Source organism: Cardiocondyla obscurior, linkage group LG03 (assembly GCF_019399895.1).
Source record: "Cardiocondyla obscurior isolate alpha-2009 linkage group LG03, Cobs3.1, whole genome shotgun sequence".
Taxonomy (NCBI): Eukaryota; Metazoa; Arthropoda; class Insecta; order Hymenoptera; family Formicidae; genus Cardiocondyla; species Cardiocondyla obscurior.
Window position 1 is genome coordinate 2,126,228 of NC_091866.1, and position 18,967 is coordinate 2,145,194.

General features: G+C 42.0%; 1 protein-coding gene across 6 annotated transcripts; it reads right to left on the reverse strand.

Annotated features, from left to right (window-relative positions):
- Positions 1–1,958: 1,958 nt before the first annotated feature.
- Chn (zinc finger transcriptional factor charlatan) lies at positions 1,959–18,098 on the reverse strand. Of its 6 annotated transcripts, XM_070675392.1 has the most exons (9): positions 17,910–18,098; positions 15,438–15,633; positions 14,844–15,023; positions 14,035–14,339; positions 13,145–13,764; positions 12,616–12,918; positions 12,298–12,405; positions 11,101–11,593; positions 1,959–8,144 (listed from the first exon to the last, which is right to left on the reverse strand). In XM_070675392.1, exons 2-9 carry the CDS (start codon positions 15,523–15,525, stop codon positions 8,076–8,078), a joined length of 2,166 nt encoding a protein of 721 aa, XP_070531493.1. In that variant the 5' UTR covers positions 15,526–15,633; positions 17,910–18,098; the 3' UTR covers positions 1,959–8,075. The 6 variants fall into 6 exon arrangements, with proteins under 6 accessions (XP_070531493.1, XP_070531490.1, XP_070531492.1 ...); XM_070675389.1 differs by lacking the exon at positions 1,959–8,144 and having other exon boundaries at positions 9,593–11,593; positions 17,910–18,097; XM_070675391.1 differs by lacking the exon at positions 1,959–8,144 and having other exon boundaries at positions 9,593–11,593; positions 13,145–13,746; positions 17,910–18,096.
- Positions 18,099–18,967: the final 869 nt, after the last annotated feature.

The window sequence follows — 18,967 nt, forward strand, 5'->3', positions numbered from 1 at the left end:
GTCAGGTATCTTTCGAGGGGAAGATCGGAGTTTTTTGTTTTTTTTTTTTTTAATCTTGTTCTAATAATTGGACGTTTCCTCAATTAATACCGCCAATTAATGTGCGTGATGGAAACCGCACGTTACTCGGCTCCTTTGATTGTATCGTTCCAAGTGTTGACGGCACCGCGTCGTATTCAAAGGGCTTTTCTGAGATGACAAACCGCAAGTAGTTGTGCTCTATATGCGGCGTTAATTGTTAGTTCTTTGGTCGACGTTTCCTCGAATCCTTCGTGAACGCTCTTGCGCGCAAATATTGTTACAGACGCATCATGCGAACGCGAAACCAAGTATCTGCGTATGCATCTTATACGTATAGGTATATCGCGTTACCGCTCGTGTACCTAAATAGGGTTTTCTCCACGGTCGGCATTAATTTCAAAAAGTCGTCCCGCTTACTACGAAGTTCACACCGCGTTGTTGTAAATTTAAATTGCGTTAACCGAGCATGGCGTTCTTAATACATTTCCCAAACGGTCGGTGATGTATGCCCGGGCAGGATGTTCTCCATTTCCCGGCGTGGCGTATGCGGCCGGGAGTCGGAATGATGGAACGGGCGGGGCTGGAAACAGGCGGATGACGATTAACGAACGATTATTAAGGTGGACCCTTATCGCGGTAATTGCGCGGAATAAATCCAGGTTGCGGACAAATGAACGAACGAATGGACGGGCGGGTGAACGACGAAGACGACGGGCGCCGTAATTTTCTGGGTGGACGAACGGGCACGGATGACGTGCTCGGTTTCTCGCATTACTCTGCCTGCACTCAGTTAACCGGCGCGATAATCTTTTTAACTCACCCGGGCCCGTTAATCGACGTTCGGCTTTCGCACCCTTCGCACGTAGGGCGGCCGCTGATAGCTCTCGGAAGTCCCGCGTTCCTGTTTTGACAAACGCGCCGAGCGACCCGTGAATGCCAGTGATGGCGAAAATACCATTCGAAAGCAGCAAGGGAATGCGAACAATTCCGATTTAAATTGGAGCTTACAGTAGCTCCCGTACTTGGATCGGATATCAGTGCTTAGATGACGTAACCGTGAATCAGTAACGACTAAAGGTTTGCCCGTACGTTATCGAAACCCACCATAAATATATTAAATGTACGAAAAGAAACTTTTTGCGTTGTACGTGTATGTGGAAATCTTTTACGGTAAGAACTTGAACGGTATTATTTTTATCTCACGGATTGCCTCGAGGAGCATCCGGTTCTCTCCGATAAAGACTCTTTTTGATCCCAACAGCACGTTCTATCAATGTACCCGACACGCCGGTAGACTTATCCCGACACGTACGCTGATTTAAGGGAATTCATATGAATCGATTCGTAATAAAAGGAAAGGAGGCGAAGTCACGCGCGCCCGTAAATGTTCCCTTCGAAAACGGATGTGGGGAATAATTGCGGCGCGGGATCATAATTACTGTTATTACATCTCTGAAACGAATCGCCATTCTTTATTATCTCGTCCGCTATCAATTCTCTCGTATGCCTCTACGCTCCTTTCCTGCGCGGGCTCTCGTAATTGTCGTGTTTGAATTCACGGGGACGCCGAAAGCGCTTTAACACCTGACTAAACCGATTCTCTCGAAATGATATTTTTACGTCCCGATTAACCAATTTTATTCGCGTCGGACGCGAATAATTAACGCTTGTTCACCGTGCCCCTTCGCGTGGCCGCAGGTCACCCTCCGGTTATTCCCGATATATTTTTTTTTCCGCGCACCCTTTCTTCCTTTCCTTCTCCCTGCGAGAGCGTCTTTTTTCCCCCCCGGCGCGTTTTCCGTCCGCTTCCTGCTGCCGCGTGAACGATAAAAATACCCTGCGTGATAAATAAAACAGTCGCACGCGGTAATCCTTTTGCTCGGTCGGCCGACGTTAATCGCCGATCGATTCCGCACGCACGAGGCGCAAATAGAGAGGTGCGCGAAGGTAGGAAGGAAGGAAGGAAACGAGACACGGTTGCTATCATTTCCGGAACGGATGTCAGAGGGGAACCCCGATAATTGTTGTTTCTGTTATGTTCGTACTGCCGAGCCGCTGCATGCATGACGTTTTATTTACTCGTATCCCGGGCATCACCCGTAAAAACGTAATGCCACCGTGATAGGGCAGCGTCACCTCGCATCTACGCGACTGTAAATCGCGCACAATGAGAATAATTGCGATTGCTATGCTACCGGAATTATCCAAGATAATTATCCGTAGTGCACTTAAGCCAGTTGCAAGCTCGTTACAATACTTGCGACAATAACAAGCTAAGATATTAATTATATACCGTGCAGTTTGCTGATGCGCAACTAGTTACGATCCGCCGCTGGAGTTAATTAAAATTTCAGGGTATTTATTTAATCGCCGAGGAGAGGAAGGGAGGGAATTTAATGACAAGTTTCTCGATATATGTGATTAAAATTTTATTAATCAAAATTTACAAATACATGAAAAAAAAATGAAGAAAAATACATGAACTTGTTTTATAAGATAGAATATACGAAGCACTTAATTGCTAAAGTAATTAACTCTAAATATAAAAAAAAATGGAAATATAAAAACTTAAACATTAATGAAACTCTTTGACATTAAAATTAAAAATTACATTTATGTGTAAATAAAAGTGTTTTAATTATACGACTTTTTTTTTTTAAACTTTGGCCTCTACTTTTTGGCAAAATAATGCAATCAATTTTATTTCGTATAATTTTGTACGCAAAAAATTAAATCTTTTTATACCTGTAATAAACGTGATGTAATATTAACTTCTTGCTATAATGTAATAATATATTGTATTACATCGATATAACGATATCAACGTTTACTAGCATTTTAAAGAACACATTGCAAACAAAACGACGTCATTTTGACTTTATCACAATTGCATCACAGCAGAAACGATTAAATATTACGATTTATAATATACAATTTGACTATTGCTGACGTTAGAAAAATATTTTATCAGTATGTATACGTATTGCGGAGGATATTTCTTTAGTATTACCGTGTCTCGCAGATACTGCGAGTCTATGTAATTTACTTGGTGCGAATATATAGATGTTCATTACTGATACACTATAGCAAATACAGTAACATCACTAAAATATCAATAAATATTCTTTGTCAGATTTATACAAAACACATTTGGCACATTAAATATTAGTTTAAACTCTACATTGCAAGTGTACTAGAATATGTAATTGATTTGCATTATAATAATAATAATAAATGACTACAAAGGCTCACAAATTATTTCTACTGACTTTTTGATGACTTTAATTGTGCTTTTAGAGTTGTCCTGAACAACTCAACGCAATTTGACTTTTTTTCTAGCTAATTTTTCTAACAAAATGACTAAAATAAAATTTTTTTTTTTGGTATTTTTGTATATAAACAGAGTGTCTCAGACTAACGTATCTTATTTTTAATAACTTTTCCATTTCTCTATGAGTTCTATCCACCATTAAAAATAAGATACGTTTGTCTGGGACATCCTGTGTACAGAGGGTATCCGCGACACAATAGAAATAATTTTGGGGATAGATAGGGCTTATCGAGATTAATAGGCGAGTCCTATACCATTTTGTAAAATTTTTATTGTCTCGACAAGCCCTACCTATCTCTAAAATTATTTCTATGTATTATGTCGCAAACATTCTGTATATGTCTTTTTATAGTTTTTTTTTTCTTAAGTTTATTTTTAGTTTTAGTTTATGATAAAAATATTTCAACATATTTTAAAGTAGTGAAATTTCAGACCGATAAATTCGTGCCAAGTATATCAATAATTATTGGCAATTAGTTCTGATTTACTTATTCAGATTTAGATCAAGTTCATCATTAAATTATCTCACTAAAACTATTTTTCGTTCGACTACAAATAAACCTCATTCCTATTTAAATTCCCTATTATTAATTGCGCAAATTAATTAAGACACCAGAAACCAAATCGTCTTTCGTCAAATCTTACGAAATTTTAAACGGCACACGAACAAAGGATCGCGCCGCTAATTCAACGTTCGAGCACGCGGCGATTTTCGACGTGGATTACGACGCGGATTAAGTATTAATTAATTTACAGTTCGTAATCGGGCAACGGGGATTCGCAGAGGGCCGGCGAAAATGCGGAAGGGGATATGATCGACTCGTGTTGCACGGCTAGCTATTAAATGAAGCCCGGTGCGGCGATCCGTTCGACAATGCCGGAAACCTCGCGTAATCCTCGCGTAATTCGAGACCGATTTCCCGGAATTTCGGCGACCGAGAGAATTAATGTGGCCGCGTATTCCCGCAATGGAAAATAATGACGACGCACCACGGCAAAAAATTGCATCTCGCGCCGCATCGTGCAAGAGGTGCGGATCGTCTGAGGTACCGTCGATTAATTCTACGTGCGGATCAAACGCGAGCCGGGCGGATCGATTATCCGTGATGAGAATTCATTCAAGAAGTAATCTCCCGCTCAATTTACGGGCCAAGAGGAGTCGAGGGTCAACTAAGGGCATTAGGGGCCGAGAGGAAACGGGGCTGAACGGGGTTTATTATATCCGCGGCTTGCCGCCACATCCGTATTGAATAACAGCCGTCCTCGCATCCGCACTTGTAAAATTGGAAATCCGCGCTAAAAAGATAAGATATCCTATTTCCGCGTAGACGCTATCGCGACCCGACGATCTTCGACAGTTCGCCCTAAACTTCCACGATGCGGTTAACGAGTTCGTAATAATATATGCGAGGCCCGCGGCGTATTGCACGCTAGTTCTGGATGCGTCGTAGAGTTGATTGATATAGTTACATAATACATGCAACTTCTCCTGAGGGACATCTAATTCCGCGCGTGCAAAATGTTCCCTTTTTTTTTTTGTTTTTTTCTTTTGAATTGCAAAATATTCAATTTATATTAAATGACAACCGCGGGAGTTAAATTAAAAAAAAAAAAATTTTTTCTCGCGCCGCTTTTGTTTCTCGCTCGCCAGTAAGTTATGCAATGACAATTCCCATGCGAGAGATTGGCTTGAAATAGTTTTAATGAATGATAAAACAATATTGATTTTGCAACAATAACCGGGAGAACTTTTTCGACGTTAATAACGTATTCCCGTATTTCGCACTGCCTCGCCGACGAATAACGGGGCGGGCGTGTTAACAACGAATTAACTTTGCCGACCGCGAGCTTGCAAGCGGCTAACAAGCTACGGGCAACCGATTCGAACCAGCGGATATAATTCGGCAATCGTTAAGCCGAGGGTTGCGCGTTGCGAGATTAATACGAAATTAGCAGTAATATGTGAGTCTAATCGTCTGATTACACGGACGACTTCCCCGCGGAACGAAATCGATTCTCGCGACGGTCGTGGACTCCCCGGTGCGCCGAGCCACCGAGACGTATCGCGGTTACGTCGACGTGAAATTAACTTTACACGCACGATCGAAATCCTTCCTCGCGTAAAATAGCGACTCGTGGGGAGGTTATCGCGGCGCGCCGTAACACGGCGCGTATAATTTTCGCGAAATAATTGACGGGCATTCGCGTAACGCACGTTGCACCCGCGTAGCTTGCAACTTCGGATTAGCGACACTTGACGGAGCTCCGTAGTTGGCTTTTATACGACGTCCTATCAAGTTGATTTTGAAAAGACAGGCGCTGACGAGTCGAGTCGATCACATAATTTCCCTAAAGATAAAGCCGCGTCGCGACGAGTAAGCTCGTCATTTTTGCAGAAAGATTAATTCGCAAGTTTCAGCGCGAAGGTACGGGAAACTCGATTTAGCTTAAGGACGCACGCGACGAGATAGAGAAAAGGGGGGAAAGTGAAAAAGTTTTTCGGCAACACGCGCTTGATTAATCTCCGGGCTGGCGCGCGCCAGAAACGCGCGGAATCCCCGAGAAAATCGCGAGCATGCTCGAACGTTGCCGCGGCATGTGGGCGTTTCGAACTGATCGCACGATTACCGGCGTAATTATTTATCACTGTTACAATCGAGCAGCGGAATATCGTCCGAGAAAATCAGCCGCGATATCGCGCGGACGTCGTGTAGAGAAAGAGAGGAGAGAGAGAAAAAAAAAAAAAAGGAGGCCAAAATGGCCCTTTCGTGACCCGGCCTCTCATTTGCCGGGTGGGAAGCGATTAATTACGTGCTCGAAGGTGCGCAACTCCGTTATACTTGGTGACCTGAGTCCCAGCTCGAGAGTTGAAGTGGGTCGATTTTAGCGAGATGTTGAACACGCTGGAAACGCCGCGGCAATCGCGAGCGCAAGACGTTTGTGAAGGCGCGAAAGTTTTAATGATCGGTTAAACGCGGGGCAATTAAAACGCGTTACATCGCGCGATTCCGACAGCGCGATCTCTCCATCCAACCCCGTCCATTACGATGACAAATTAGAGAGACGCGGACGGTAGATTTATCAATCGATTAATGCACTATTTGTCATACGCAAATGGATATTGCGAGCAAATAAGCGCAAAAATGAAGTAAATTGCCAATATTTTATTGCGAAATAGATTCGTTTTGATGCGAATGTACATTTCGTAGTGACTAGTCCGAGCGAGACCGAACAGTGAAATATTTGTTTGCGTGTAAAGCATTAAATGACGAAATAGTATCAGGGTCGAGAGAAACTATCGAGGAAAGAACGTGATTTTCTCGCGCGAGCAATTCGGGCCTTTTTGAATAGCAAATCTCAAACTCGTAATACCTGTTTATTATCATTGAACACGCTTAATTATTGGAATATTATAATTTAATCGATTTTCTATTTCGCGCTCATGCTTTGGTAATTTCTAAAGAGTGACTAAATCGTGATTAAACGAATCGAATAATACGCCCGATCGTAATCGCATTTAAATATCGGCAAAAGTTAACCAGGAAGAAAATGCGCGGTGGCGCGCGAGTTAATCTCATAGATTATGAATAGCGTGGGAACATTTTACTGTTGTTCTCCCCCGTGAACGAACAAATGTTTGATTATCGACGTGCAACGGAACGTGATGCAAACCGTAACATTTAGCGTGCATTTCTTATTTCTCGCGTTTCAACGTGCCGTGTAAAACCCAGCCGCTATTACCCGCCAGCTCCCCTTTTCTCTTTCCTTCGCACGTGCGATAAAAATACACAATTTATTTACAACTTATCAAAATTACGCGATACAACGAAATCGCGATATCTCAATTTTGCAACTACTCCCCGGTAATCCTATTAACTGAGCACCCTTAAAATATACATAAATGTACGTACACGTGTGCACGAGTCGCACGTATTAATCTACTAACAATAAACCATTGTATATGTTGAAATTCAATATATCATTACACCGCCGCCTCGTTTTGTTGTACAATCAGTCTAATGACAATTAATCGCATTGTCATTACACAGATCGTAGTTAACGTTGTGTAGATATGTGCGTGTGCGTGTGTATATGAGGAGGGGGGAGGTATCGCACCTTAATGCGATACATCCACGTCGACAATTTAACATTAGGCGAGCGAACTAATCACGGCCTTGATTAAACTAAACGAATCATTATGTAATTACTACGTAATTTCATTGCGAAAGTACAAAAAATTGCTATCATTTTGTTCGAAAATACCCCAGTAGTGGTAAATACGTGATTATCGTACGCGATGCGATCGATGATTTATGAGAGTCAGGCATCGACATAAATAAATCTGTCAACCGCCGTTGATAGATTTATAAAAGCGTATTTTCGGCAACAAATCCCGTGCGGGTCTCGCCAAAACGAACGGTAGGAATGCTTGTATGCTTTAGTCGAGCAAAACGTGAGTTCACGTGACTTTTTTTTAACCTGATTTGCCCCGGCGATTAACTCGCTTCGTGCCCGACTCGATAAAACGCGATGTTGACGTGACGTCCTGCTTGCCGGAGTTGCCTTTTCCGTGTTTCGCGGTTGATTCTTTGTGCACCTACCTTAGTCCAGATTTCAGATCTTTACAGAATCCTTCGAATTGCATTCCAAAGATATCGATTAATGGTTTTTCGCTTCTGATTATTCTATCGTCAGCATGTCAGATGACGCACTTCCGTCATATTTAATTCGTTTCCGTCATTTCAAAACTGAATCCCGCCGACATATGTCTTGTCGTCGGCAATTCGACATCCTGCACAAATTCAAGTAATACTTTTAAACGCATATTTCATTTAGCGATATATTTTTTTTTTTCTATGATAATCATATCGATTATTAAAAAAAATCATTATTCATTTATTTCATGATAAAATTTTCGTATGCGTTAAATGCGATGCGATGCAATATTTCTGATAAGCCTTAAATAATACCGTGAAACAAAATTAAAGCAGTGAAATCCGATAGTTATGCAATCCAATTTCATTGTTACGCGCCAGACACAAGATAACGATTTTTTAGATAATTCATGTACACTCAATTGTGTCCGTTTACAAGGCAGCACGATAAACCTTACACCCGCAGTAGTATCGTACGTACGGCGTCTCTATAATTGTTTCTCCCGTCTATCAAAAAAATTAAATCAGTTTGTTACGGCTTGTTGATAATTTCAGAGTAACATTATTCCGTAACGAAAAGCGGGAAATGTGGTATCGAACGGCTTCAGATTTCATCCAATTATCGACTGTCGACATCGGGTCGATGTTCTCAGCCGTGCTCTCAAGGTTTTACGTTACTGAACGAGAAAGTTTGTTAAGATAATCATTTAACAACAAAATTATTTTCGATAATAGGCAGTTTGGTTATTCTGCACGATAAAAGCAAATTAAATAAATCCCGATGCACGCGATGATAACAGAAAAACAGCTAGTTTACATTTAACAGTTTCCCTCAAAGCGCAATGTGTGTCTGCACGATATAGCATTCCTTTTAAATTTCTTTATTGAATTATATTTCATTACCTTAATATTGTTTCAACATTCATTAACGTCAGATACCGCTGCGGTAGCGATATCTTCCACATTATTATTGCGAGACAATGAAAATAATAGAAAATGAGAAAATAAAAGCATTAATCCAACATGCTGCCATACGTATAATTAATTATATATTAAATTGCAAATATTACTTTTTTAAAAATTATTTACTCTCTACTTTGTTTTATCTAAAATTTTTTTAATAAAATAAAATATTCATTTTTTTTTAATTTCTGTAAAACAAATATTTTTTGATAATTTATCGTGACGTTTTCATGCTGTAGTAAAATTTGATTGCATAAATTATCGAGTTATATGTATGTTGCTTCGTACAGAAACGCAGAAACGTAGAAACCGTGGCGACAACCATCGAGTCATGCATAAAGCCTCGAGCACCCGTATTCACAAGTCGTTTTCGTATATACCAGCATTCGATATGTTATTTCTTTCTCTACAGTATCTACTATTAATAACTTTTTATTAAAAGAAAGAAAAGTAATTAGAGAGATATAATGTCCCCACAAACTAATTGTTTTTACCGCATCGTTTACTGATAATTAAAATTAAAAACAAAAGGTTTTCACTATATTTTTCAAATAAAATTTCGAGCAATAGTCAGAAAAAGAAAAAGGTGTTGAAAATTAAATATTGAAAGAAATACTAAAAAAATATTTAAAGAAATTTATTCTTACAAATATTTTTTTCAAGTTATTCTTTTTATTCATGCACAACAGACATATTTCACGTAATAACGTAAACAAGATAAGTTTCTGTACAAACTTTATGTTACACCATTTTATAAAAATCATTACTTATTTTATCCGAAAATGTTATCTTTAATCGAATTAAATTTTTTTATCTGCACCGATGTCTGAAGAAACGATTAACGAAAATAGAGCGAATCCATCCGGTGACGTAAAGAACTCGCGAATAAGTCGGACAAAAAAAAATGTCTTAGAAATAAATGTTAATAATATACTGTTAAATTAAAAGCTTATTTTGGATAGCCAGTGCTTTTTACCCAACATGTCTTTAATTCAGGTCAATTTATATTAACAGTATGAATAAGATAAATATAGTTTTAATATAGCTTTTCCTCCCTATTGAACAATTCAGTAAAACTATATTTGTCTCAGTTATTTTATTAACATTTAATCGAAGAATTGTATTTTTTGCTCAACTAATCCGTATCGTTCGTTCGTTTTCACATAACGTCTATCAGACTAAAAAGCAATTATCAAAAGTTTCTTGCATTAAAAAAAAATTTTATATAGGAAGTACACATTTCTCGTTAGAGTTGCCACGTTTGCTCATGTTCTCCGAAAAAGAAAAAACATTACATATGTAACACTTATAATCAGTTCAAATGACTTATCTAATATTAAAGCAGTTAAGAGACTATTGTGGAAAAAAAAAAACCATATTTACATTCTTATGTACGTTATGTTAAAATACTTTCAATTCAGACTCCCATTACGCGCACGATATCTGCCTTGTCAGAAATAACAAGAGTATCTTTACTTTAAAATATCTATCGTTGAATTTATACAAAATGTGACACATGTAGATGTGACGTAGTGCGTGAAATTTATTTTTGCCGTATCTCGAAATATTTCTGCCGTGCGAGAAAAAAAAAAAAAATGAGAATCTAAAATTTCTTGCATTGATTGCGCCGAGAGGAGGATAAAAAAAAAACATGAAAAATATATGAAAACTCGAATTATGTGCGTCAAGTAGAGCAACGTAAAGCTCGTTGACTCGTCACGAGGAATTACGATTGAAATTCAATTTGGAGACTTATAATTTAAAATTCCATCCGAAGGCTTACAATTAGTTAAAAATTATATCTACACTCCCGATCGTTTCGAGCCTCTTTTGCTGTTATCTATCGTATCTATAATTCGGGTTAGCGAACACCGTTGCTTTAAGCGTGACTGAAGAGACGACCTGATGTATACTATCGTTTCTGCGTTGCTTCTTGGCCGGCCAAGATCTTCGTTTGTGCCGCCACAGCATGTGAAGCGTCAACGAAGCTTTACTGTGATACGGCCGGTGAGTCTTCCCACGTGCGGGCGCATATTTCGGGCACAAGTGACACTTGAACATTCTCGTCGGCGCCGACCTCTGCTGAGATTGAACACTTTTACTATCAATTTGAACTTTTTGGTTTCTTACGTTTTGCAAGATTAAATGTCGTATCAAGTAACGCTTTCGATGATTCGGATACCATATGACTTGTCTCGGCTGACTCTGTTTCCGGGATCGTTTCATCTTCAGGTGGTTCTCCTTTCCGTGCGGCCTGCTCTCAGATTTCTGCGACGGCAGCGGTAATCTCGAGAGTCGGTCGACGGCTTGCAATATCGATGATATCTGGTAACTACATATAAAATCACTGTTAGACGTATCGGTAACGACGGGCCTACTCCCGTTAATGCGATCGTTCGCACGCGACTCGAGATCGTGATCCCTATCGCTCTTGAAATCGCGATACGTGACGGGGTCACGGGTGCGTGACCCGCGGTTACCGTTCCCTCGGACGACGTCGTCATCGTCGTCGTCGTGGCCGTCGTCACCGGTGGTGCCGCCTGCGCGACGGTGCGATCGCTTCTCCTCCTCCGTGGGGTATGCCATAGTCGTTGCAGTTGCGGGGGACTTTACCATCTCGTGGCTGCAACCACCGCGGCACTGTTCCATAAGTTACGTTCGCGTCATTTTTCTACCAACGTACGTACGGGTGTATATCGTCGTAGCACGACGTGAGAACAAATAATACTGTGCGACTAGACAGGGGTACAACAATCCAGGAACAAACGGCGCATCAAAGTTGTACGCGCGGTTTTACGACATCGAAAGCAAACGAAGCGTGCACGTAATGACATACATATTACATATGTATATAAAATTAAAAAAAAGAATTTCGTCCTTTCGAACGGTAAAAATAATATCAAAAAATGACGCTGAAACGTAACACAAAATAGGAGGAGGAGTGGATAATAACGCACGAGATGACGAATCGTCGGGTCGCATCAACGAACGGGTTACGGTCACTTTATGTCGATCGCGCGTTTTAGATGGGATTATCGCGGAGAATATGATATCGGACGTTCCGTGAATCGTCCGTGCAATAGCAGATCGGATGACAAAAAAAATTAACGTGTACGATTTGTGACCCGTTGTCGAGTGCGCCGAGATCAGCCGGGCGAGCGAACGTAAAGTTTAGGAGACCTCGCCGGCGTTTATTGCGTAATTAATAGTAATAAAATAAAATAAAAAAAAAGTGAGGGAGTAAAGGCCAAAAAAAAAAAAAAATGTAATGGATTGAACAAATAAACGGAAGCCAAGTGTCACGTGCAACGGCGTCTTGAAACTTACCCAAGTATAGTGCTCGGCGGTATCACAGTAGTTGCAGGTGCGATTGTCGGAGCTGCCGGGGCTGGAAAAACTGGGGGTCCAGGTGGCGGTCGTCCTCCTCCCACAGGACTGTAAATCCAGTAATGGGCATTAAATAATTGCGCGAATTAGTAATAATAATAAATTCACCGCGATAAAGTAAATTCATATAACATTCGCAGAAAACACATATGTCATCGCAGATAATAATATACAATTACTCAAGAGATTAATAAGCGATAATAAAGTTTTTCGAGAATAAATTGAAAAAAATATTAAGACCAAAGGGAGATTTCTTACTGTAAAGGTTGTTGATGACGGTTGCTAGACAATGGCGCGTTCTGTGCCGTCGACGTAGACGGCACGCTAGCACGGTGAACGTGCACCTGATGCATTTGCAATTGATTCGCGTCCTCACCGAGAAACGAGCATCTCGAACACTGCCTCCTGTTATGCACCTTTAGAACATGCGTGGCTAGACGCTCTGCTCGCGCTGCTTTGTACTCGCACAAAGTGCAAGCAAATGGCTTCGTGTGAGTGTTTAGGTGTCGTTTTAGACACCAGTTATCAACTCCGCTCCAGGGGCAGTACAGACAGGTGTACCTTAATATTAATATTAATATTAATATTTCAACGTGACATCAAGTTGAACTTAAAAAATTACAAATACATTAAGATAGAACGCTAAACATCGCGCTTCTTTTAAACGCAAAAATTTTTAATAATATAAATTTGACACAATTAAATATAATATGTAGAAATTAATAAAAAAAAAAAAAAGAAAAAAGAAAAAGAAAGCAATTCGAAAACGGTCGGCTGTGAAGCATACCTTCGTTCCTGTGTGCTCTTGGAGCCGCCTTTAAGATGACTCTTGCTATTGCATCCGCCGTTTTGCACACGTCTGCCCGTATTACAATTATTCGCGTCGGATTGCACGATACCCGTCGGGGAGGGCATGATTATCGCTTGGTGGAGGCCCGTGGTACCGGTGCCGGTGCTGGTGCTTGACGTGGCAGCGTTTGGTTGCAACTGATAGCCCTTGTTACTAACAAAACCGAACTGATTGCTCATATGCTGCTGCTGCTGCTGCTGCTGCTGCTGCGGCTGCTGCTGATTACCCACGTTCACGGTAGCCGTCGCCGCGGACGTATCCTGTTGCAGCGGCTTAGGGGCGGTCGTTCCTACCGGTCTCCGTATCCTCGCTACTTCGTACGTGTGGTCGCGATGCATCCTCAAAAAGTGCTTCTTCACGTGATCCGCGCGATTAAAGGGCTTATAGCACATGTAGCAGTGAAATGGTTTTTCCTCGCGATGAATGTTCTCGTGTCGCGTATAAAGATCCCGTCGATCCGTCCCGTAAGGACAGCACGGACAAGTATAACGTTTACCGCTCGTCGATGCCGCGACGGGAGAAGATATCGGGGTTGCGTTCTGCGATAATGTATAATACTTTAAAATCGATTTTAATCTGATCAAAAAAATGCACAATGTAATGCAAAAGTAAAAAAAAATTAACTGGATACGTTTAAAAAAATCATTCAAATTGCATTATCATTATTTTTGTTTTTGTAGAAACTTATTAAAAAAAAAAATTAAATTTGTTTTATTAATTATATTGGAATACAAGTAGATCTAAATTAAATGAATTATTTATATTCATTCAAGCTGTTTTAGAATATTCGAATATTCGAAAGTAATGATATGGTATGAATGTAATACCTGCAAATGCTGAGGCGCAGGGGCAGATGGCAGTTCTTGCAAGAGGAAGCTCGATGTAACCGGCAGTAAAGCCGCAGGTACGGTTTGCGTTTCTTGGGTCCTTCGGGAGGGAGGGGCCGCTCTTTCGGCGCGTTCGCGGAGTCTTTCTAGGTACATGACCAGGTCTTCGATTTTAAAGTCCGATTGCAAGTAATCTTTGCGCGGCGAATGATGCCGGTTCCTACTGCTGTCGGCTAGGATTCTCGATGGATGATATTCCATAAAGTGCTCGGCTATTTCCCGTGGACCGTTTGACATTATGTCGCCTGTTTAATTAAAATTAATTTAATATGTGCTAAACTCATAATTTTTTTTTTCTATTATTATTTCGGAAATTGTTTTAATAAAAAAAATCTTAGAATTAATATTATTTTTTCCCCACTTTAGTAATTTTCTTCGTTTCGTACCACTAAATCTATTAAATTCAAAAATAGCCATGGTACTTATAGATCGGTTTTTCCATCACTCAAAATGACACGTTTAGTAATTAACGGCGGGACCTTCCTCACTATCCACCCCTATTAATCAACTTATTTTTATCCCACGCTGGCTAAAGTTTTTACACTATCGGATAGAAAATTACTCGACTATACTTCGTGTGCTCTATCGATCTAGACCTTTAAGCGCGAGATTGTAAACAAGTTAGCTTAACAAAATTTTTTTTTAAAAAGGTTTGTACGATGTGTGCTGCTAGGTACGCTCTAGTGTGCATGTTTCTTATTCGGCGTGTGATATTATGCAAGAGGGAATATTTCTTCCAGCATATTTACCGCACTCGTCACACCGCCACATCGCTTTTCCCGCATGGTAAGCCGCGATTCGACTCCCATCGGTTCCTTTAAGCGGCTCGTCTTCGTACGTCCAGTTTCCATCGTCACTGCCATCGGTACCATTTCCGGTATCTTCGTCGTTTTTATAGGATGTTTCGAATTCGTTCTGTACGCTCGAGGCTATGCCAACGAAATTGCGCTAAATTATATTAAGCTCTTCGTGCCTAATGGCAAAAGAAACTTATCGCGCTTTTACGAAACAAAGCACTCGTTAAACCGTGCCGATCCGATAATTATCGCGGGACAACTTGACGAAACAAATGCGATTTCAAACATTTAACTACATTGTCAGCTTTAATCTCATTTCCCTGACTGCTGAAAATAGGTAAATAATTTTGGAAATAAATTCATCTAAAAACAGTTTCGAACAAAAGTTCGTAAAAGAATACGTCAACGATTCTTGCCGATTGTTCGCCACTATCAACGCGTTTTGTATAAGAAAAATATATAGATAACCAGTAAAGTAATTTATTCTAAACGATTGTACGAGGAAAAAGAAAGAACAAAAAAAAAAAAATCTTATCATTCACTTACTTTTGTGATCAGGATCCTCCCCGTAAAGTTTCTTTGTAATTTCTCTAAACATATCTTCGTAGTCCATTCTGGTACCATTTCCTTCCATTTTAAGGGACTAACGGTTACTCAGTGTGTCCAGAACAATAAACCTTTCTTATCCTCAAGGGTAAGGTATGCAGCATTTATCTACCTGCATCGGAGTCCGTCACCAAATCTAAATACAAAAAAAAAAATTTTTGGTTCTTAGGAAGTTTTTCGCAAATCATTTACAAGCTATCTTTATTATATTGTTGAAAAAGCTTCGATCATAATGCGATTAGTGTACTGCGTTGAAAAAATTATGCGTAATTGTGAAAAATATACGAATGTTCGTGATTTGCGTCTCATAAAAATTAATTTCCACGGTATTATATGATGCACAGAGTTGTAATTAACGCTCGGAAAAAGACAGGGAATAATGTTATCATAAAAGATATTTTTTTCTGAAAATGATATTTAAAATTGTTGGAAGTTCTTTAAATTTAAATATTATGCGCGACTATTTAATCATCGTCCTCGCAGTTAAGCATCGTTTGTAGCAGGCTTGTTGATCGATATTAGCAAATAACCTTTATATTTCTCTTATTTGAACGATGTGTACAACGTTTATGTACGATCAAACACGCGAGAGAACGTGAACTTCGAATGTTAAAGCATTTTAACGACTTATTCGTAATGCGCTTAAAGTAATTACAAGAAGATTACAGAATTAAGGCGGTTTTACACGTGTGTAAAATTTCATAACGCATATCTTAATGACTCCTGGAAGTTGCTATGAGATTAGATAGAAAATGTATGAGCGATACGACAACCTAACAAGTGAGTCAGACGGTTCGAGGGAGCCATATCTCTCCAACGATCAATAATGGAGAAATGCAATGTAAAAAAAAAATTTTCATGTACTCAACGTTCTTTTTATCGACCTCGCGAATAGGTTTTTTAGCCTTTGCGCCACCGAATCTGAATATGCATTGGTATATTTTAATGTCGTTTCTTTTGCTGTTATAAATACCGTGTTTTAATTGATTTCGATCGCGTGATACATGCACACGGTTTTACCGCTAGATTCCGCAGGGGTGGCGACAGCATCCGGAAAGAGGAAGGAGCGAGAGTGTATTGATCGTCACGATTGCTGTTGGAGTAACTGAGAGGGGGTGACTAGCAACCCTGATGCCAGGCCCTATGCCGTGTATGCGTGCGCATACACGAGAATCAGCTGTGTGCATGTACGCGGAGGGGAAAAGGACGAGAGGGAAGGGCGAAGGGGAGAGCAGAAACGTTTCTATGCGTGGAAGGGGTTACTGCGAGGAATAAATCAATATGCCCCTCCGCCACCGATCGAGGGCACGTTCCCTAGAAACGACAGATGGTGGAACGTAGAGGGTATATCGTAGAGTGGAGTTTCAGCGTTTCCGCGCCGGTTGAGAACCTCTACTTTATGGCGCAGAGAGAAGCCTGAAGGGAGGAGAAGGAAAGATGACACAGCGGCGGGAACACGGTCGGTTAGGAATAAAGGCAAAGACACAGTCCTCGGGAAAGAGAGAAAGAGTCGGGCGGGACGGATGAGGCGAAGCGGAATGAAAGAGCGAGAGGGAATAATGAAGAAAATGAAGCGGGAGCGGGAGCGAGAGAAGACACTTGCGCGGTGCTCCATTCAAATCCATCCGGAAATTATTGCCGACTAACCAAGGACGTCAGGCAGGTCTCCTCCGCGCCCGCGCATGCACATGCACGCTCGTGCACGCACACACGCGTGTACGGGCCGAAAGATCCCTTCTTTGCGCTCCACTCTTTCGTCTCGGCTCGCCGTCGCTTCTGCGACGCGGCGGGTCGCGCGCAAGATCGCTTTTCGTTTGTAACGCGGCGGGTCGCGCGCCCACGCCGCGAAAAGGGTCGCGAATGCCGCTCGCCCTTCGGCGTCGCGTACGATATCGCGGCCGCCCCCGCGCGCACACGCGCGCTCCCGGAACACACATGGACGACCGGCACCTCTCTCCGTCTGTTTCACTGCGCGCTGCCCGTTGGAACACCGACGAACACACGAACGCCGAGACGTTGCACATATAGCCGCGCGCTCCGCGCGTCTCGATGGGTATTCGCGTGCGGCCTATTCGCGATACACAATACGTCGGCCGCGGCAGCGGCCTCTCATCTCGTTCGCGCCGCGCGGCACGTCACACTCGCACACTCCGTTCCCGGTCTTTGCTCGCACTCCCCTTTGCGACAGTTGGTTTTCGACGCACGACTCGCCGCGCCCGCCGAAGGAAGCGGAGCGGCGTTCCCGTCCTCGACGAAGGCACCGATCGAGGATCTCGCGTTGTACTGACGCTGGACGGCGATGACGCTGAACACGACGGCGGCTCACGGCACACAAACGCGTGGTAGAATACACAGACGGGCGGATGAGTCGCAGATGCGGGGAAACGTGCTCGGCTCTTGCGAGATACGTACCTTTTCTTACGGCGAGGCTCCTACAACGAGGACTAAGTGCAAGACGCTCGACGAAAATCGTTGTTCGAGGAAACGTTATGCTGGTTCGGTTGCAGGTTGTTTCCTCGACGGCAGCCGGGTGGCGAGTGGGTGGGCAGGCGGGGTGGCAGGCGGACAGAAGTGGGTGGCTCAGGCGGGTTGTGAGAGCAGTGGCGTGTGGGTGGATGGCGTGAGGGAACCCAATACCACCCTCCTCGCCCATTCAATCCTCCAGCATTAGGGGGAGCAGTCGAGCCTGTTTCCCTTCCCCTCCCTCCCACCATACACCCAACGGTCCACCACACACCAACAGCTGGCGACGATAGACCAGACCTCGCGCGTCTGTGTGTAGACTCTGTCTTACACGTATGTACTCACACTACCAACCATACCCGCCCTCGACCCTACACGTCCGTCTCTCCGCAGTTCTACACGTGTTCACGACGCAGCCGAGCACTCCAGGGGCGAATTAGGTAGTGAAAAGGACGAGGAGGGGGAAGGGGAGGCAGGCTCCGAGAAGACCTTTCAAATCCTTTTTCGGAGAACCTCTAGAAAGGCCTAAAACTCTGGAATGCTCGCTTGAAGAACCCCTCTCAGCATGTCGCTAGCTCCCTGCCTTCATTTACTTTTGAAACTGTACGACGTTTCTGGAAAGAGAAAGTTGGAGACAAAAGCTTTTGTTGCGGGGTAACGGAAAATTTTTTTCGCAAAGAAAAAAGAATGAATGGTCCGAAAGCGGCTGGTAGTTTTCCATAAAACTTCTCCCCAAGTTGTCGTACTTGACCGAATAGCTTCCATAAAAATTGCTAACGATATTGTTAACAAAACACGCATGGAGATCATACTCGCGCCAGATAAATCGAAATATTTTATCACCCTTACATAAAATATATGAATAAAAAGTCGCTAAAAGTATCTCTAATTTATTCGAGCTCGAAGAATAAAGTTGGGCGGATCGAAATTAAGTTTTTAACATCAGTAGCTTCGCGTCTAGAAGACGTTGCCCGCGAACGTAACCGCAAAGCGCAAGGGCACTGATA

Bases quoted from the DNA above. Each gene is read 5' to 3' on its own strand.
- Chn (XM_070675389.1), bottom strand. From the start codon at position 15,525: ATGGAAGGAAATGGTACCAGAATGGACTACGAAGATATGTTTAGAGAA. The intron at 14,340-14,843 runs GTAAATATGCTG...TTAATTAAACAG, and splicing joins GTGGCGGTGTGACGAGTGCG to GCGACATAATGTCAAACGGT. The intron at 13,765-14,034 runs GTATTACATTCA...TCGATTTTAAAG, and splicing joins CTGCGCCTCAGCATTTGCAG to TATTATACATTATCGCAGAA.